The following is a 22,620-nucleotide window of genomic DNA, read 5'->3' as shown; positions in this document are numbered from 1 at the left end:
CATCTGAATCAATCAAAGACAAGACAAGTGAAACAGTGAAAGAAGAATCACAGTCTATACTGCCAAGTCAGAGCACAGCAGGTCAAGAACAAGACGTGAAGGATGTATGTATTACAAGTTTTGAAACCATCAGAGTTGTATACATGTATAATAACATCAAAACTTTACAGCAAGTGAAAAATAAATCAAAATTTCATGGGCAAAAAGTGAAATTCTGTTGAAAAATATATTTCTTGTTCTGTCTTGTTCCAAATGGTGTTACAATGTAATTCAGGCTTAACTATTTATCTAAAGGTAATAAGCTCTTATGAACCATGAATATGTATTGTTCATCTAATACATATGTACATATGCTAATGCCCATGAGGTAGTGCAGGACCACTGCTAGGACAATGAATTTGAAGCAACTTTCACTTTGGAGTTTTTTGGCAATTACATGGAATTTGTGTCTTGTGAAATCTAAAAATGACTGTCCAGAATGCAAGTTTATGAAAATGCCTTTATTTCCTGGAGTGGTGTTCCCATTCAAGGGAAATACAACTAATAATATGTTATACAAATTGACCAAGACTTAAGAAATTTAGCCATTCAATTATTCGTTATCAGAAAGATAAACTTAACCCCACTTATATCGTGATCCAATTAAGAACAATTTTTTATTTAATCAGCAGAGACATACTAGATATTCATGAAAAAGTAGCAAAGAAGTAATCAAGTTTTGCATTTTCTGACAAACTGAAATCAAACTTTCTGAATTTTTTTTTTGCCAGGTTGAAAATACTTCAAGTTCAACAGCAACAACAAGTCAACAAGAAGACAACAACAAAACAGATAAACAGCAACAACAACAAACAACAACAACAACAACAACAACAACAACAACCATAAAAGAAGATAAAGAAGAACCTATGGACACCTAGTTCAATTTTCCAACATTTGATATTTATCAAAATGTTTTATGTTACTTTCATCATTTATATCTCTTGTAAAGTTTTTTTTGAAACCCTTAATTAAATGAAACAAATATCAACTCTTCTGAGTTGTGGATTCTGTGTATGTGTGTGTGTGTGTGTGTGTGTGTGTGTCTGTTTGTCTCTGTCTGTGTGTGCATGTATGAAATATATTGTATGTATGTATGTATGTATGTATGTATGTATGTACGTACGTACGTACGTGGAAAGAAATGCATAAGGAATGAGTGATACAGTCTGTATTAATAGATGCAATCTGACGTTTCGAATCAAATTTTTTTATCAAGGATATCAAGGCATGACGTGTGTGTGTGTGTGTGCATGTCTCTCTATATACATATCTATGTACATGGTTCATATGCTCCTAGAAACTAATTTCAAAGGATTCCTTGAAAATTCCTGGAAAATGAAGTGACAACAATTGATGTTATTGTGGTAGTGTTGATTAGATAGGTGTTAAATATTCATTAAAAATTAGGTGTGTAGACATAATTCATTTCCTTATTCTACAAAATCATCAGACCAAATTTTACTAGAATATTCCAGGAAAGTTGGTGAAAAACTCCTGGAATATCCTAGTCTGTTTACAGCACTTATGGTCTATTCCGTTCAATTTCTTACGCAAGTTATGAGAGATTGAACGGAATGTATTGGAAGTGCCATAAACAGGCTAGGAATATCCTGAACTTTTTATTTGGCATTGAGTATATGAACACTGTATGTAATATTGTGTCGATATATTTTTCTTTCTTGTTAACTTGTTTACAGTCATTTAGTCTAAATAGATAATTATTAACATCTGGGAACATGTGTGTTCACATCCATTACATGGGATATTCAGATATACCTATTATTGAAGGGGGGGGGCTAATAAGCCGACAGCTTCTAGAGGGTTTTGCTTATCAACTTAGTGTCCTCTCTTGTCACCCCAATGTTTACTTCCTACAGTGATAGCTCTACTCTTCTTTCAATACATGGAGCTCTACTTTGTTGATGATGAATAAAGTCCTTTTTGCAATTTAAACTTTATTTTCAATGTTCAATTTATGTACCAATTTCATTTTTGAAGATCATTCAGTTGTGAATGCGTTCAGGTATTTACAGATACCAGGTGATTTTTATACAAAAAAATGTTCTTTAAGTCTTTAGCCAGACAGTCCGAGTGCAAGTAAGTAGAGAGAAGTGTACAGCAGCGGACGGACGTGACTGGGTATTTCCCACAATGCATTGTTTATTATTTCCGTCAAAATGTCGGCGCTTGATATGCTTTTCGACAACGAAATTCCTGGAGGCCGTCAGGCTCTCCTCGATAGTCATGGAAACCTGGAAAGAGTCGCAGAATATTGCGAACAAAACTATCTTCAGGTATGTATATTTATATTATCATTACAAGTCTCCAATTTGGTAGATAATAAATATATTTCCGTAGGCGATCAAACATGAAGCCGTAGTAATGTCATAGATGTTTTTCTTGTTCCGCTTCCGCAGTCAACTGGCACTAGGCTGGCAGAAGCTGGTCCTCTTCGAATCTTTACCCCATTCAACACATAGTAAGCATGTTGTTGTGAAAGTCCGATTTGTTCATTTCTTGTGAGCTAACATGACAAAGTTCACTGAGAATAGCAACTTCCTCGTGGATGACCCCACCCAACTAGCTAGTGGTATTGACTTGATGATATTATTGCAAAGGTGTTGACAATACACGATGATGATATTGGTAAACACCACTTGTTTCTGTATATATATTAATACTACCCAAACCTAAGAATATCACAGGTGCTGGGTGTATGCACTCAAAACCTAGAGTTTGTGTTACACATTTGCAATGGCAAGATGAAAATATTGATGTGAGAGCTCTACAAACTGCATTGATGTGATTAGCTGAGTCAGTTTCGAAAATATACTAGTCGTACGTCGTAGAAGGAGAGAGAACGACAAGATTTAATTTATAGTTTTTTTTAGGGTTAGTTGATGTCACTTCAGGTATGTGCTTTTGAACTTATGCAAGTTACTATCTAAATTAATATCCTTCAAAGAGCCTACTTTCTACATGATAAGGAAGTCACTGTTGCTAAAATATCACAAGGGTGAATAAATGTATCCAAAGTCTTCAATATTGTTGATGCACTATTTATTTATTATGTCAATTGTCATAACAGACAAAAATTATTTTAAAAATTAACAAAACAGTTATCTCTGAAAATTGTTTAATTTCCAATGAATTAGACACATATATTAAAATTATAAATGATTGTATTCCAGAATTATCTGCTTTCTTCAACTATTTTTACCCAGAAAATGTTGAACCCCAACCAGTATCGCTATGTTCTACTTTTCCTTACAATCCATTATTTTATAAGGTGCAGTCTGTCTCCCTAAGTAACTAATATAAAACTGTGTTTTATGTGACATTAGAAATACAGCTATATTCAATTGGCACTGCAGTAGCCTAACTTTGTGGCATAAACTGTTGGCGTCCCAGGTATTACCCATAACTGTATTTTAGTGTGGCATCTGATCACTGGACACAAGTTACACAGTGATGTTATTTCATTACAAGTACATGTATTGGGGATACTAGTATCCTAGGCTGCCCATAGACCTTACACTTATAGGGTCTGTGGGCTGCCCAATGTTACTTGTTTCAAACCAATCACCAGATATTAAACATTGGAGATTTCAGTGTGCTCCAAAAGCTTTAGTATGGCTGTTTCAGCATGTATTGTAAAATCTCAAATTTATCCACATTTTGAATTTTCATTTGAAATAATGTTTATTCACCAATATGATAAGATAAACCTTAAAAAAGATACAGACACAAAATGAATTACATGGCAAAAAGGATCCAGAAATAGTAAAGCTTGTATCCCTAGTGACTAACAGACATATTTGTGAGTGTATGTGTACACAACATTACAAATTGCCATATGATCTATCACAGATAAGAAACATTTGAAAAAAGACAAATCACAACAAACAACAATGGAACAAAGATAAAATTGAAATTGACACATAATTTCCACAGTCAATTTTACATAAAAGAATATAAAACGAAATGATATAAAGTTGTACAGGAGAATACAGCTATACATATTCTGAAAATAAAATAAAATGAAAATGAGGAACTGTTTTACTAGGCTGTAAGGTACACCATGACAGGGCGCCCTCACACATCGGTCAACTACTCAGAGGAGGCCAGTGAGGGTGGAATGACACAACATATCTAAATTATGGTCTACTGTTTTACTTGAAATTAAGATTTTGCCAAGCTTTTTCATTGATCCATGAAAGTTTTGATTTACATGGAACTAGTCCCAGGGTAACACTATCTTACATAAGCAATAGCTTAATTATATATCATATTCTTTGTACAGGTCGGAGATAAAAAGGGTGCCCTAGAAGAAACCAAGAGCTATACAACACAATCACTGGCCAGTGTAGCCTACCAAATCAACTCACTAGCTACAAATATGTTACAAATGTTAGATCTACAAGCAACACAGTTAGCTCATATGGAGTCTAGTATCAACCATATTGCACAGGTGAGTCAGCAGTGATATTATGGGATACCTTTAGGTGTGTATTAAAGTCAGTCGGTTGTTGTCAGAAATGCAAATTTGAGGTATGTACAGTGTAGGATTGTCAAACCTGGGTTGTTGGTAGTGGCTGAATGGTTAAACCACTGGCTTTGTACTACTGTGATTGAAGTTTGCGCCCTATGCTGTAAATAAGAAAAGTGTTGATCAGTTTGACTCTGTCAATAACTTGCCTTGAGTATTCACCAGGTTCTTTGTTTCCTCCATCATTTACACAATCTGATTAAAATCTGATGTGGTGAAAGTGGCTAGATGTCTTTATTTACCTCTATTTCCATCGTTTTATGTCGTTTGTTTTGTTCCGGTGATTGCTGCCTTCCCAACCGAAAGAGAGATAGAGGTAAATAAAGATGTCTAGCTGCTTTCACCACATCAGATTTGTTATTGTACGATCAATAATAAACATTATAAACATTTATTAATCTTTTGCAATTTATTGAGTTACAAACAAGGACTTGGCATATGTTGTTTCACATTGATTTTTCAAGTAGGAAGCCATGATAAAATGTTTTATAAATTGACTTTCCAAAATAAATACCCAATCCTCATCCATATGGTCACTGTAACTTTTGTACAGGTATTATACACATTTTTGGCCAAGTTTTGGAAGTTGTGATAATGGATTGTATGCTCCCCAATGAGTTGAGGAAGTATAATGGGCCGTCGTGTCGCTATGCTAGGGGTAATAATTGTAAAGCGCTTTGAGCACAAAGTAGGAAAGTGCTAGATAAAAACCAACATCATTATTATTTTATCATTATAATGTTAAAATATCCCTATTCTTAACATGCTATTTACTTCATAGTATGTGGTTGTCTTTTCAATCAATGTATGTTGCTGAAGCATGCATAATGATGAACTGATCCAGCCCTTTCAACATCCACAATAATGGTTAAAAATAAGTGAACATTACCCAAAATCTACTAGACCTATTAGAGAATTATGTATTATTTGTTCAGCCGAAGAAAGTACTGTGACCTAAGGGGCCTTGTTACACTAAGTTGTTAGGCAAGTAGTGAGTATTTTCTGGCTGAATGAAGAAAAGTATTGGGGAATAATACAATTACGCTTTCTCAAGCATAATTAATTTATGAAAAATTGCGAAAAATAATGGTGATTTGTAAAGTTTTGATTCATGTTTTAGCACTGCAGAACCCTTGACATAGCATAACCAGGGTAGTATATCCATAACGATATTTTCTGTTCAAAGATAATAACTTGGCTTGTGCATGGTACAATTGTTTAGGAGAATGTTATTGTGTTAGTGCAAACCTACAAGTATCTTTGTTGATGAGAAATGGAGAAGAGGAAGATATAGGGTATATTTTACTTTTTTTGTCATTTCATGAACTGTGTCTAATTTCTACACAGACTGTTAGTATCCACAAGGAGAAAGTAGCCAGGAGAGAGATTGGTGTTTTGACTACAAACAAGAATGTTGCACGTACACACAAAATCATTGCCCCATCACAGCCAGAGCGACCAATCAAATATGTAAGAAAACCTGTGGACTACACGGCATTGGATGAAATTGGTCATGGTGTTAGAGTTTCAAGGCCATCAACCACTACTAGATCACCATCTATCAGTAGTACCACCAGTTCTAATGGTAGTGCTACTATTGGTAGTACAGGTACTCTGACTAAGACAGGACGAGGTACGCTAACCAGGCCACCAAACAGACCACCACCACCACCTGCTGTACCAAGTGACTATGCCCCACTAAGCACTGCTATGGCAAGATCAACACAACAACAACAACAACAGCAGCAACAACAACAACAGCCTCCACAAAGTCAGTATCGACCAGCTGGGTTTACGGTTGGTAGACCCCAGCAACCACCACCAATGGCTCCAGCCACACAACAGCCAGACACACCACCACCACCCCCAGCAGACTCAAACGTTCCCCCTCCACCACCACCTCCTCCATTGCCTGGACAACAGGTGCAGCAGACAGGTGGTAATGAGCCAGTTGGAAGTGGTGATAACGGTGGCGGCTACATGCCTAGTATGGCTGTCATGGCAAATGTGAAGAGCAGGGTGGAGAGGCAATCAGAGTCAGACTATCAGACCACGGGGGTAGCCACACGACAGGCATCACAGAAAGTACCACCACAGTTCAGAGGTGAATACATGCCATTGCCTGGGTTAGCTGTCACACCATTATCAAATCTTAAGAGCACCGGTCATGCAGCATCACCCTCTACACCGCCACCACCACCTGACCTGACAATACCTGCAGCAAATGTTGCAAGACCTGCATCTGGAGAAGGTAATTGTTTTATAGTTGATCTTTTAGTGTACCACAGTATGTTATATTCCAATAATACTGGTGAAAAAACCCAAAAAGATAGTACACCATGTACACATATTATCTGATGTACATGTAGTATTTTGAGATGGCTTTTAGAATCATGGAAATGTAGAGAAATTATCTAAAATTTACATAGTTTTCTTATACATTGTTATGAGCTTTCTGGCCCCCTAGCTCTTTATGGCTGTTGAGATCAACTGCAGTGTTCTGGTTCCTTAGTTCTTATTTATGGAACACTGCACAAATGTCGTCATCAGGTACATATCTTAATTTTTTGGTTTAATTTATATACCATGTAAACCAAGTTAAGTAGACACTTGTATTTCGTATTTCTTGTTCAAAACATTCGGCAATAGGCCATTCCAGACTGCAAACAGGAAATTGATAATACAGCGCCCTTGCTCAAATTGGGGGTATTATCACCTCATAGTACCGTTTCTTGAGAGCTTTGTCCCTTGGTATTCTGTAGAAGTGTAAATCGAGGATGTGTTTTGTATTGTTCATACATCAAGGAAAGCAGCAGTGATTAACTGAGTAACCTATACCATGTATACCCCCACGGTACTCACAGACAGGAAGTAGAGCGCCACCATGGCTATTTTGGAAAGGCCTATACTTTCATTTTCTCTGTCATTGTTCAATTGTTGATCTCTGGTGTTGATGTTTTTGATTACAGTCCAGCTGTTTAACAAATTTTTCATTTTTATAATATGTTTCCTTTTCCAGCTTGTATTATTCGTGTAAAATTGTAATTTCTTGGAAAGTTCATAACTTTGTAGATATATACTAATTTCCAACACATTAGTATACAATACATGTTGGTCACCATTATTAAAATATGACGTAAATGAATGATCATTACATACTTTCCACCCAGTTTTTTCTGTGTTCACCTGTGGAAAATATGTATTATGTAAGGCTTTGTTTCTATGAGTGAAAGATGAGTGGTGATAAAACTCTTTGTCTCAAGTATTTTCCATTAGAATGAAGAAAAATGTGCAAAGTGATAGATGTAAAGTATACTTGTGCAAGTTTAGTTAAATAAAATGGGAAAATAGTGGTGATTTAGAATATTTGGACTCGTATATCTGGCACTGCAAAACTAGTGACATGGATGTGTATTGTTGGGACATAGTGCAATATGATCTAGGAGATGAATGCCTAGTCTTCCTACATGGTGTACACTCCCAGAACATAAAATATGAAAAACAAGTGACAATATACACAAAGGAAATACATACATCAGATTTTATTCAGATTGGACATAGAACAGTTCAACCAAAAAGAGAATCGTTTATTTTCCATTTAAACAGGTAATCTTGGTTTTTCTATTTTTCTATTTATGGTGTAATGACCATTAATTAAAATGGCAATGTGGATTACAGTTGGGGATTTAGTTAAGATTATCAATTGATAAAAAACAACTTTACTATGTTTTTCTACTTGAAAAAAAAACAGTGTGAAATAACATATCCCAAGTCCTTGTTTGTAACTCAATAAATGGCAAAACATTAGAAAAAATAGGTAAAATGTTTATTATTGATCGTACAATAACAAAATTTTTACACTTTTTTGCATCTTACTGAGTTACAAACAAGGACTTGGTATATGTTATTTCACATTGTTTTCTTAAATTCCAAAATAAATACAACAATTCTAATCCATATGGCCATTTTTAATAAAGAAACTTGAGAGTGCCTCTATTTATGTAGTTTTAGGTACCATATATTTTAGTGGTAAATTTCTGATTTTTTTTTCAAAGTTGTTCGGAAATTCCAGGGTTACTATGCTGTGTTGCGTACCATCAAACCTACAGGTTACAGTATATAGAGTGGTGTATTTGACGTGGTCTTATTTACTCACAACACATAATTAATATTGATGTTATTTTGTGATTTGACATTAGTTTGGCTATTTTTTTGCTGTGTATTTATTTGATAACCCAAGCAGTTCAAACTGATGTATTCAGGACACCTTTATTTCTGTGAGACTCAAATGTTCACTGATTTGCCCAAATTGCTATTTACTGATTAGAAATGAAAAAATATCTAATTTGAGAAAAAAAAAACACCAAGGCAAAACTTGGGAATAAAATTCCAAGTATAAATGTTTCAACAGCAATACTTAAAGATACCAAATTGCTGATGATATACCTATATCTGCAAAATTCAAAATTCAAAATTCATTTATCATGTTTGCTTCCAGAACACAGATATCTTCAAAGAAGTTTGGAATTTAGGAGAAAAAAGCCAAACGAGAGTCTCTGTCACAGATAATGTTTGACCTAAAACTATTTGACACTGAAGGGTTATTATCTGTATATACTGTGAGTTAACCCAGAAACTTGTTGTTGGTTTTCTAATCTATGATCCAACATCAATGCCAAGTTCTGAGTTTTTCAGTTCTAGACATCAAGCTGAGAAGCTTCACTAACGGTTGAATCATGTGCACATTAAGAACAAGGCATGTCAGTCGTAATCCATCACACATTGACAAGCACTTATAATTTGCTACTTCACTCAAACAGTTATGTTTTCAATTAGTCTGTAAGGTTGGCAGTGACAGGGCGCCCTCACACATTGGTCAAACTCTTCATAGGGGAGACTGGTGAGGGCAGCGTGACACAAGATATCTTACAGTCTAATTTTGAACGTAACTCCACCTTAGAGTTTTAATGCAAGTCAGGACTCGATAGCATCACCAGCTTATATTAACATTCCAATTTGATTAAGTATAGCTGTTAGTGGTAATTTCAAATTCAAAACCAATTTCATTGCTGAAAAACTATTTGGTGCAGGATCGCTAAGATTAGAAAACTCATGACAAGCCTCTGTGCTAACTGTGAGTGCACTAACAACAAAAATATCGTTTTGTTTTGTGTGTTTGTATTCTTTGATTTTATCTTCTCTCCTTCAGTTTCTCTGCCTCCACCTCCGACTCCCATAGATCAAGATGACTTTGTGCCGCCTCCTCCTCCACCACAGTTTGATGATATTGATTCAACTTACATGCCAAGTTAGTTAACCAGACTAACTCCTTCTGCATAGCAACTTACAAAAAAAAATATCATCCCACATTTAAACAAATCTCTTTCCTCACTTCTAACTCATGTTTTCTGCCTAATCTATAACTCTTCAACCATCTGTGCATTCTGACCACCCCTGTTGGTGCCAATAATGAGAATGATCCACAATACAATATGATAAGGTCATTCCACATTATTAGGTAACATAGGGGTGACAGGTATAAGGTTTGATATCACCATGCAAAATAATCATCTCTTACTCTTTATCAAATCTATAGCAAGCATATCCTTGCATCCTAAGGGTTATTAAATCATTAATAAAATAATGTTTAATATACTTTTAAAAGTTCTATTTGTAATGTTTCACATAGCTTTTCCTAAACTCTGTCTTACATTTCCAACTCATGAACATTATCATCCACAAACAAGGGGTGTTATCCAGCTACAAGTGTTTGCACTCTCCCAATTAAAATGAAAGATGTTAAAACCATACTTTGAATTATCTCATAAAACATGCATGGTTTCCTATACATTGTAACATACTTATTTAGAAGTCAACCTTCAATTGACCCTATATATTGACTAATAGGTGTATTTCTAGATCAGTTGCTATATTTTTCTATTTCATGAAGAAAACAGATGAATAATGATATGAACTCCACCCCTTGCCAATGTACTGACATGCTGACAACGCATGCCATGTTTTTAACACTGTTAGATATCCAACCATTGTATTGGCCCCCCCAAGTGACAATTTTGACACGGTCAATGATCAAACCAACCAAAAGTTGACTTTTACGTCTGTTAAGAGTTTGATAAGAGAGATCTTCATGAATAAGTTTGGTTACGCTTCGCTTGGTCTGTAGGGTATGCTGTGGTGCCCTGACACACTGGTACATGGTCAACCCCTTTCAGGTCATTGAGGGTAGAGTGATACATGTATCATACAGTTTACGCTTTGCACTGTCCAAACTCATCTGTGAAAAGCTCTCATATCAAACTCTAACCTATAGATATTGTTTTAGGGAACCCTGTTGAAATTCGTCGGGTAGATTTTGTCTATTTACCGCTCACAAGAGTGCTGACTACAAGTCTTACATGTAGAAATTTGAGACTATTGCAAAGAGACAGAAAACTTTGCAAATGTGTTCAAACTAAAACGTAAAATTCACAAATTGAAAAGATTTTCATCAAAATTCTGTTTTTGCCAAGAATATTTGTCAGGAAGAGTGCAGATATTTGTTAGTGTGGAGGATGTGATGTGTGTTAAGATATACTGTACCCATCATGGCAGACATTGACCTGGCCACCCATTTCTTCATCAAATAGACTCTCCCATGGTAGATAAATTATAATACATTACACTTTTTAGTAGGGGTGAATAGATTATATAGAATCATTTCCTTCGGATTCTTTTAAGAACTTTCAAATTGGTACCAAATAACTTGAGTCAAAGTGATGTGTAATGAGGTGTTTGACCTCATATTTGTGGTCAACTAAAGAAAAAGTCATTTACAGTCCAGTCATACATGTAAATCATTTGTCCAATATGCAGATTTTTTAGATCTTTTACATACTAATTATGAAAAAAGCATGAAAAAACAAGATATTGAAATACAAACATGAAATATTATTACGTAGACATATACTTGCATGAACATGGCATTATCAGTCATCTGTTTGGGTTATTTGGTACCGAAAATGAAAGAGTTACTAACCCTTTAGTTGTAAGATAGTGAGTGTATTTTGAAGATAAAGATGCTCTGTTTACCACTGTGTACAATTACCAGTGCATTATGCATATAATTAAAACTACGACTATCTCTTTTATTGCAGTGTCACCACCATTACCACCACCTCCCCCAGAACAAGAAGCTGTCAATGTGTTCACCTACAGCGATGATCCAGAACCCCCTCCTCCACCCCCAGATTTTGAAAGTACACAGCTTGCCAATCCTACGGTACCGGCTAGTTACATGATGCAAGGTGAGATAATCATGCCAGGGGTTAGTTTTTTGGAAAAATACCAATAAAAAATGAATTTAATAGCTTAGAACCCTTCAATGTTGAATGATGACAGTATCATTGACATTGCTTCCCCATCCACCTTTTTTTTTCAATTCAGATTGTTTGCCGATGATTCCAATTTATTTCATACTTTTCCTGGAAATCAATACTAAATACAGTTATTTACTGTTGATGTATGCTTGAATAATTATTAAATTGGTGCAATGCAAATAAACTGACCATTAATCATCTCAAATCAAACTGCATTCTTTTCAGAAGAACTAAGAGAAAAATCTCCCTTGAAAGTTCTCTCCACATTAATAGTTTATTGATGAAGACGAGTGGAATCAACAACTTATGTTGATGTTATTTTAGATAAACACCTCGATTGGTCAAAAAATAATTCAGATGGTAAACTCCTCTGTCAGGGAAAAAAGTTGGTATTTTGTTCAAATTAAGACATTTTGTACCTAAATATATCCTTATTCTGATATACAAATCATTTATTCAACCACACATCACCTATGGTATTGAAGTATGGGGATCTACATATTCATCACATCTGACATGTATTCATAAGTCTCAAAAAATGGCTGTCAGGGCTATTACTTTTAGTTGTATCTGTGCACATTCCAACCATTTATTTAGTGAGCTTCAAATTCTTAAACATAAACTTCAATGTTGCACTTTCATGTACCGGTATGACTGACATGTATGACAACAGGTTACCTCACCGTCTTACAGATTATTGTACTCCACCAGTTCATGATTATAGTACTAGGTTCAAGGTTAGGGGAAATCTCCTACCTAAGGTAAATACATCTGTATGGCAAATTTGCAATAACTTATGCAGGCATGGCTTTTTGGAACAGTCTAACACCTCAGCATCAGATTTTAACTTTGTAACATGCCAATGTGTGCAGGGTCAGACTCAACTAGCATTATGCTATTTTTAGCGCAACTGAACTGATAAGGTTCATTAGTGCTATAGGCATGGTGCAGTGCCTGTCCGTCTCAGGGTGTGTAAGCATGTGCATGTGTGTGTGTGTTTGTGCGTGTGTGTATGGTCGACGTACACTCAAAAACCACCAAACAGATTGCCTTTGTATTTGGTGGGAACATTACTTTTGGTGTGTAGTTGTTCAAAGCAAAATTGATGATTGCATTACAGGTGTGTGATTTTGGTCAAAAAATGTCATCGGGCAGATTGGTCAGAAATTTGGTGGGAACATTCTCAAGGGGTGTGTAGAGTAAGAATTGTCCATTACATGATGATCCCATCAGTGATATGCAAATTAGGTCTAAAATGTGTCTTTTTGGTCAAACCGCTTCAGTTCCAAAACTACTAAGCAGGTTGGACTGAAATATAATGGGGATGCATCTAGGGATGTGTAGATGAAGGTGTGTTTCACGACATGATGATTTCATCAGTGATATGCAAATTAGGTCTAAAAATGCAAAATGATAAAAATGTAATGGAAGATTAAGTCAATTCTCATCCAGAAAAAGGCCTCAATTTGTTACTGGAAACTGTATGAGTTGTACAATACTTGCCTCCTTCAACAATCTTCAGTCTGGTCTGGTAAAAATCTTTACAATATAAGTTGTGTATGTCCCCCTTTTAAAAGAAATATATTGCAAAAGGTAATAAATACCCTCTAGCCAACCATGCTCAGTGGCATTCGTCATTGCAGTTTCTCTATTGATTGCACCAAATTTTGTTAGATAAACTTGTTACAATGACCTATAAACTGCAATAGATTTTACCTATATACCAGACACTAGTCGTTGTCTTACTATCTCAAGTTATTATCACGTTTTAAGATAGTAAAACCATAACTAATCTTAGCTGATTTGGCTGATTTCACCCACTTAGGAAACCCAAGTATTAAAATGACTGGTGATTTCACCCACTTAGGAAACCCACATATTGAAATGACTGGTGGATTTCACCCACTTAGGAAACCCACATATTGAAATGACTTGTGATTGACCCACATAGGAAACCCACATATTGAAATGACTTGTGATTGACCCACATAGGAAACCCACATATTGAAATGACTTGTGATTGACCCACATAGGAAACCCACATATTGAAATGACTTGTGATTGACCCACATAGGAAACCCACATATTGAAATGACTTGTGATTGACCCACATAGGAAACCCACATATTGAAATGACTTGTGATTGACCCACATAGGAAACCCACATATTGAAATGACTTGTGATTGACCCACATAGGAAACCCACATATTGAAATGACTTGTGATTGACCCACATAGGAAACCCACATATTGAAATGACTTGTGATTGACCCACATAGGAAACCCACATATTGAAATGACTTGTGATTGACCCACATAGGAAACCCAAGTACTAAAATGACTGGTGATTCCACCCACTTAGGAAACCCAAAGTACTAAAATGACTGGTGATTTCACCCACTTAGGAACCCCAAATATTAAAATGACTGTGATTTGACCCACTTAGGAAACCCAAAGTACTAAAATGACTGGTGGATTTCTCCCACTTACCATCGTATTGTTATGTTTTGATTACAGTAAGAGCCATCTTTGACTATGATAAAGATAAAGAAGATGAACTCTCACTGAAAGAAGGTGATATCATTTATGTTATAAAACAAAATGAAGATGGCTGGTATGAAGGTTTTTGTAACGGAGTAACAGGACTTTTCCCTGGTAACTATGTAGAAGATATCTAATTATGCTTAACCCTGGTGTATTGGAATGGGATTTTATCCATATGTATTCATGGAAAATGGAACCTCTATCCTTAATTTAACAAAAAAGCATAGTCTTAGACTGACTAACTACTTCCGTGCATCTGTGGAATGGGAATATGTCCCTAAATGTATCCATGTTGTGGAAGGTACCGATATATCCCAAGTTTATCTTGAATGGGAACATATCCAATTTATCCAAGGAATGGGAACGGAACAAAATTTATCCCTGGAATATATGACCAAGTTATGCATGAAATGAGAATATGTCCAACTTATCTTATATGAATTATTCAGATGGCAATTCCAATAACAGACAGCAATCCTGTACAGCTACACTTAAAATGTTATTGACTTCAAGGTGTCTTTGCAAAAAGTAGAACTACAATCAGACATACATTTGTACATTAATATTTGAAGTCCGATTCTAAAGCGGAAAGTCTTATCATGTGAACTACATGTATGAAAACACTGACCACAATGACTGTTTATTAAAGAAACATTTAACCCTATCACTGTGTTGCAACTCTTTTGTATGCTTTGACACGTGTGATCTACTTTGCTATGGTTTTCAGTTTTAACTATGTCACTCAGTGATGAAATGATCTGTGCTAAAATTGCTGAATGCCAAAATAAATACATGATACACACAATAGAGGCTGCTGCTTGCATGAAGAGTACACAGAGATATGTAAACAACAAGACAGCTATAATATTTGAGGGTTAACTTTTGCAGCATAACAATATGTATGTCTAGTGTTCTGAAGCAACTGGACCATCACCTGCTGTTGGCAGAATGCCGAAAACTAGATATTCAAGCATAATTTTAATGCAATTATCAACAATATGATGACATAATTATGTATATGTATACACTAAAATGTCCATGATACCCCTAGTATGCTATCAACTTTGCTAACAATGCCAGAAGATGATTTTATTTTCACAGGTATGCAGCAACATTTTTCCAATATTGCTTGATAAAGGTTTATATCAGTATTTTCCTGTGTGTAAAAAAAACTTGCATGTGTCACCGTAAAGTAGACTGCGCCTCAGAAATAAACTCTTTCAACTTTTGCTCTTACTTTGTTCAAGAAAACTCAACCCTATTCTCAGTTAAAACCAACAACAAAAATCTTGAGTCACCAAATAGAGTTTTTAGATACAGGTCAAAATGATATCAAAATTTAGTCGTGTTCAAATCCAAAATGGCTGCCAAATCCAAAATGGCTGCCAAAAACTGTGTTAATTCTATGAGAAATAAAGGATTGGTGATTTCTTTGACATTAAGACAGCAAACTCCCAAATTTCTTTCATAATTTCAAAAGAACAAGGAGTAAGCTTTCATATTGTAAAGTTAAGCGAGAAATGAAAAACTTTGATTTTTGGGGAAGTTTGTCCCAGAGGTGCGCTGTATGTAAACTTAGTATAGGGTGAACTCTTGTGTACTAAATATGCTGCTCTCAGTTTCTATTCATCAAACCATAGACCCTAGAGAGACATGTCTCTGTAGGGTCTATGACCAAACCCGTTCTCTGTACTGAGGTTATAGAGACAAAAGGTTTCTGTTTTGTGGATGTACTTATGAAAGGAGACATTTTGTCTGTGACCTTTTTAAATCTTCCAAGTAGTTAACCAATTATGACTAAGAGAATTATGGTATGTTGGTAACCCTTTACTCACAACACTTGTAATATAGATAAAATTTATATTTCTAACTTTTAAGGTCTTTTTTTTTTAAAGTCTGGATATACGTTTTGAAAGAATGGTAAAATTTTGTTTTGAAAGTGATGTTTTAATAAAGTATTCACTGGTTGTGAATATCTGTAAATGAAAATACATGTTTGTGTTAGTTTTTCACCAGAGTGGTATATATGTGTTATGAAACACCTGTCTTTGTATCCATTCATATTTCAATGTTATAACCTTAGGATTATGTGAGCTGTGATATTGAACCCTGTGAATGTCAAGTGTAAGGGTATTGCCATGCAAGAGTTACAGAACCAGTTTTTTGAGTGATGTTGAAATAATTGATCTTCAGTTTTGTACAGAACAATTTTGAATCTAATACTGTGTTTCCCAACTTGTAGGTTTTTTTGTCCAAACAAATACCCCCCGGTAGAAAGAACTAATCAGTGAAATATGTATGGTTCAGAGGTATATTACCATTCACAAAACAAGGAATGGGGTGAGTGTGTGTGTGTGTGTGTGTGTTTTGAGGTTGTTTCTGTGTGTTTTGAGGTATATGTGCATGTCTTGAGCATGTGCATGCATTTGTATGTTGTGTATATGTGTATGTTTGAGGGTTGTGCATGTATTTGGAGACTTGTCTACGTACATATGTAGTATGTGTGTGTGTGTGTGTGTGTGTGTGTGTGTGTGTGTGTGTGTGTGTGTGTACTTGGTGGGTTTGTTTGTGTGTTCATCCATACTCCTCATCAGTGTACAATGATACACATACTTTTGTGTACCCAATGCCCAGGTGGCTACTCCTCCTATTTGACTACACAAATGTGCCACCCTTTGCTGCCCATTAGTCTAAAATGGGGTGTGTTTTTTCGAGCTGAAGAATCTAAAATGGGGTCCACTCTACATTATTTTCGATTATGAATAATTGTATTTTGCTTGGTCTAAATTGTGGTCCATTGTCTACCAAATCATGAATGCCATTAATTGCCTCCCTGAGTGAAAAAAGTACATTTTGTGATCCATTATTACATGAAACTACTGCAAATTATTTGAGTCTAAAATTTGATCTAAAAACCTGTAATAGTCTAACATGGGGTATTGTTTTTTGGTCAAAATGGGTCTAAAATGGGGTCTAAAGTGTATTGGCAACATACCCTTACCAAAGCCGCGCAGCAGGTACTACCCCAGGGCAAAACATTACCATACCAGAAATCCATGTTGTCAACTATATGGCATTTAATTTCAAATAGTATACAACAGGATAGGAGTGTTTCAAGACAAAAGCAGCTTATCATGGCTTCTTCCAATGTGGACTTTATAGAAGAACAGAACCTGCTGCACAGAACTCAAGCTGTTGACAAAAAGGAAAGGAGCACTAAAGTCTACCACTAGGGGTCTCCTGACTTGGTGATTACTTCACATCATATTGACATTGATATACTAGTATATTGAAGTGAACATACCAAAATTAGGAATTAGGTGCAGCCATGCTGAGAACAATTCTCCTGAATGAATATTAGATCATAAAAGCACAAATTATCAGAAAAGAACGCTTGTTTGATAAGCAAAGTGACAGGCAAGTAGAAATGTCAATCTGTCAGCTTGTATTGCCAATCCAGCAGGGTAATGCCAATCCTGCAGGGTAAATTATTAACTTACAGTCTCACAAGACATGACAGTAAGTTCATACATTAATCTTTTCTTTTTTTTAAGGTTGTTTGGTTTAATGTACTCTCTCACTGTATTTACTTTGGAGTACAAACATTGTAGTAGAAATATAATTTTTCATCATATTTGGGCTCCATTTTATTTTACCACTAAAATTATTTCAGCAACACAAACCAAAATACATACATTCACATTATGTGTATGATAAAATTTGAGAAATAACATATTGTGTTAAACTGCTGCACTGACATTAAAGGTAAATGAATCCCAGAATTAATGAAAAGAACTTGATCCCACATTGATAATCTTAAAGACATCATCTTCGCAAACCACAGCCACTTATATGGCACCGTCAAGAGTATATTTCACAGTATCACAGAAAAAATATCAGCTCTGGTTTACACAAATCAAAGCCATTGATTTTTTCCACTAGCTACTACAGTGAATTATTTGAAGGTAATTATAATACCTGCATAATTTGGATTTAATTGGTAGAGAACATATAAATACCAGAGTAAGTACTCAATCCTACTGCTACCATATTGATCATTGTAAACGCATTGGATGTTTAATACCATCACAGTGAAGTTGTATGAAGATACTGCATTAATTAATTCCCTGTTTTGATCTAATTGGCTGCAGCCAGAACTCCCAATCACTATAATAGGCACACATACTGACATTGCCAGGACCCAGGTCAACATCCCCACTCCACCAATATCTTTCCACACTGTTCCCCCTTCTCACCTGTGTGACCCACTCCTCTCCTCACACCACACTAACATTTGATTCACAGCATGGTTGTCGGCAGCAATTTGATTGATATGTTCTGATATATAACAGTACAATGGTGGCAGTGGTGGGATCTTATAGCGATGGGATGTGATTTTTTTCCATAGCCACCATGCTGTATGTAATGTGATATTTTATCTATGTATTTACTATACCATGCTTTCCATAGCCACCATGCTGTATGCAATGTGATATTTTATCTATGTATTTACTCTACCATGCTCTCCATGCTGTATGTAATGTGATATTTTATGTATGTATTTACTATACCATGCTTTCCATAGCCACCATGCTGTATGTAATGTGATATTTTATCTATGTATTTACTATACCATGCTTGCCATAGCCACCATGCTGTATGCAATGTGATATTTTATCTATGTATTTACTCTACCATGCTCTCCATAGCATGCTGTATGTAATGTGATATTTTATGTATGTATTTACTATACCATGCTTTCCATAGCCACCATGCTGTATGTAATGTGATATTTTATCTATGTATTTACTATACCATGCTTTCCATAGCCACCATATGCTGTATGTAATGTGATATTTTATCTATGTATTAACTATACCATGCTTTCCATAGCCACCATGCTGTATGTAATGTGATATTTTATCTATGTATTAACTATACCATGCTTTCCATAGCCATCCTGCTGTATGTAATGTGATATTTTATCTATGTATTTACTATACCATGCTTTCCATAGCCACCATGCTGTATGTAATGTGATATTTTATCTATGTATTTACTATACCATGCTTTCCATAGCCACCATGCTGTATGTAATGTTGTTACATTTTGTCTGTACTTACTATACCATGCTTTCCATAGCATGTTGTATTGTCATGTGACATTTTGTCCATGTATTTGTCAATGTATTACATAGCATGCTGTAAGGTTACTAAATAAGGCATTATTATTATTAGAATGTCATAAATCACTATAAGCCTCTTTGCGACAGTGCTTAACAAATGTATCTCGTTGCTTCAGCAGAAAAAAATATACACTGGCTTGTAAGCATGTGGAGCTGGTGGCAGTGGTGGGATGTCAAAATAAAAAAATAATGCAAAATTAGATAATATAATGAGTCAAAGTAAAGTGTGCATGCGCAGAGCCTCTAATACTTTTTTTCTTTAAAATATGACTGCAGATCTCCCTGAGAACCATCCCCAGCCTTCCCCCTTGTAATTACTGCAGGCTCCCTAAGAAACCACAATAGGTGGGTGCAGCCAGGTGTCAGAGATGTGCCGACACAGCCGGACATGGGTTATTCCTATAGCCCCTCCAGGCCATACCTGTTGGGGCTAATCTTAAAGTCCCTTGCATCTGATGATATGATGTTTGGTTTGGATTGCATTTTAGAATTTAGACCATGCATCAACAATACTGGAAATACTAAATATGCCCTGTAACTTCAGTTTATAAGTTTTTGTTTTTGTAAATTTTCCAAGTAGAATGGAGACTTAAGTACATTTATTTACAATGATTACAGTGACTGTGTCTGAAATTAATGTTTGTGCTACTTGGTCAATAACAATCTTTATTGTATATCAAAACTCTGTTCTGATTGCTTTTGTTTAAAATACCAATGTTTAGTTTAGAGGTTTACTGATAGAGTAGAGTACGACCCAATCTGTAGTGAATGCTGATTTCTTTATTTACCTCTATGTCCTTCAATTTTGTTGTTCTAAGAGTGAGCATCTCCTTCCTACATCTGACCGAATACCACATTCTAAACCCATGCACTGAGTTACACCCTCTCTATCAATGAGAACTTCAAAAACTTACAGGGACAGCTCCTCAGAGCTCAAGTTCAGACAATGATGTTATTGTTATGGTTGTGTGTGTGTGTGTGTGTGTGTGTGTGTGTGTGTGTGTGTGTGTGTGTTTGTTTGTGTTCAACATCAAACCTGGAGTGTTAAATGTAAGGCGAATTTTGATTGGCTATTTGTACGTGCTGGATTTGAATGTGAACTCCTACAGATGTACATAGGGAGGCACTCACTCTCAGTGGTCAGATGTACATAGGGAGGCACTCACTCTCAGTGGTCAGATGTACATAGGGAGGCACTCACTCTCAGTGGTCAGATGTACATAGGAAGGAGGCACTCACTCTCAGTGGTCAGATGTACATAGGGAGGCACTCACTCTCAGTGGTCAGATGTACATAGGAAGGAGGCACTCACTCTCAGTGGTCAGATGTACATAGGGAGGAGGCACTTACTCTCAGAACAAACAAATTGAAAATGAATGAGAGTAATTGAAGAGTTAAAAATAAAGAAATAATTTATTTAGAAAGTATTCACAACATTAGATTTTAATCAGATATGGAGTACATTAGCATGCAAATATTTGAAGATAAGAGAGCTACCAGTTTTTATTTTATTTCAAACACAACTTTCACAAGAAAATGGGACTCTTGTTTGCTTTGTTACTCATGTTTCCCGAGTAGGTAATTCAGACTGTAACATTCACCACTGGAGCTTAACTAAAGCATACTTTCTACTGACCTTGACCTTACTTATCAGGGTCAAATGGCACAATCAAACCATTTATTACATATGATAGGGATCCCTTGACTATAAAAAACGGCTGCAGAGCAAACATATCAGATAACCAAATCTGACCTTTACCTTCAGGGTCAAATGGTAACATCAAGCCATTTGTAACATACAAAATAAAACCCACAGTTGTAGCATAAAGAACTGTATAAATGTGATAAATTTGGAGACATGCACAAGATGTTTGGTGTTGATGTTGAATTTGACAGTATACAGTCATATTTTTTCCACTATTTGTTTACTAACTCTCAAACTATAATGGTGAAATGATTAGAGATCTTTAGGACTGGAATCTAATGATAGACCACAGGGTTAACAATCTGACAACTACAACCACATCTATAGGTATTATGAGAAAGACAAAAGAATGAACAGTCTCATATTTATTGGGGTTAATCTATTAATTCTCGAATTACTGAGGGATAGATCTCCACTCCAAGCTTGCACTTTCTTATGGTCATGTCCCCAATGACAGTTCTGGGAGGGGAAATAGTTTTGGGAAGGGCAATTGGAAGTTAAGTTATTACTATTTGTCTAACTATTCACCATAAGTGACAGCCTTCCCTACTCAGGGGAGTACACAAGTTTCATTGGGGAAGCAATTACACAATCTTTGGATGCACTGCTAATCTGTTACAGTACTGCACTATTAAGTACACAGAGGAGACCACAAGAATGTACTAGAATAACTTATACACAGACAAGTAACAAACTTACTTTTCTGTGCTTATATAAGGAACTAGTTAAATCAATTGAGGATTCAGAGTTCAGGTCATTTCAATTTGTTGAGGTTATATACATGTATATCTTTCCCTTTCTAATATGCAAGGGTGGTTCATTGATGTCTTGATGGCCTAATAACCAATATATACATGTCCACTTATTTGAATAAGAGTAAAACAATACACAAGTAACCAGTTAAAAATAGACTATGAGATATTTTGTGTTGTTCAGCCCTATCAGGCTTCTTAAAGTGGCCATAAGGATGAGGGTTGGGTATTTATTTTTGATTTTCAATTTATAAAACAATTTTATCATGACTTCTACTTGACAAATCAATACGAAACAACATTGACCAAGTCTGTGTTTGTAAATCAATACATAGCAAAAGATTAATAAATGTGTGAAATGTTTGTTATTGTATGTACAATAAACTTATACACATTTCTGAAGCTGTTTGCAAAGTACATGTGTATTGAGTAACAAACACAGACTTGGCCAATGTTGTTTTGCATTG

At 35.6% G+C, this 22,620-nt stretch overlaps 1 protein-coding gene across 1 annotated transcript; it reads left to right on the top strand.

Moving 5' to 3' along the window:
- Window positions 1-2,219: 2,219 nt before the first annotated feature.
- LOC144447810 (abl interactor 2-like) lies at window positions 2,220-15,855 on the top strand. The gene is made up of 6 exons (XM_078137895.1): window positions 2,220-2,336; window positions 4,346-4,513; window positions 5,939-6,842; window positions 9,801-9,899; window positions 11,746-11,895; window positions 14,485-15,855. The coding sequence occupies exons 1-6, from the start codon at window positions 2,220-2,222 to the stop codon at window positions 14,643-14,645; spliced, it is 1,599 nt and encodes a 532-aa protein (XP_077994021.1). The 3' UTR covers window positions 14,646-15,855.
- Window positions 15,856-22,620: the final 6,765 nt, after the last annotated feature.

Source organism: Glandiceps talaboti, chromosome 16, assembly GCF_964340395.1.
Source record: "Glandiceps talaboti chromosome 16, keGlaTala1.1, whole genome shotgun sequence".
Lineage (NCBI taxonomy): Eukaryota > Metazoa > Hemichordata > Enteropneusta > Spengelidae > Glandiceps > Glandiceps talaboti.
Note: the sequence above shows the minus strand (reverse complement) of the source record. Positions and strands in the feature narration are given on the sequence as shown.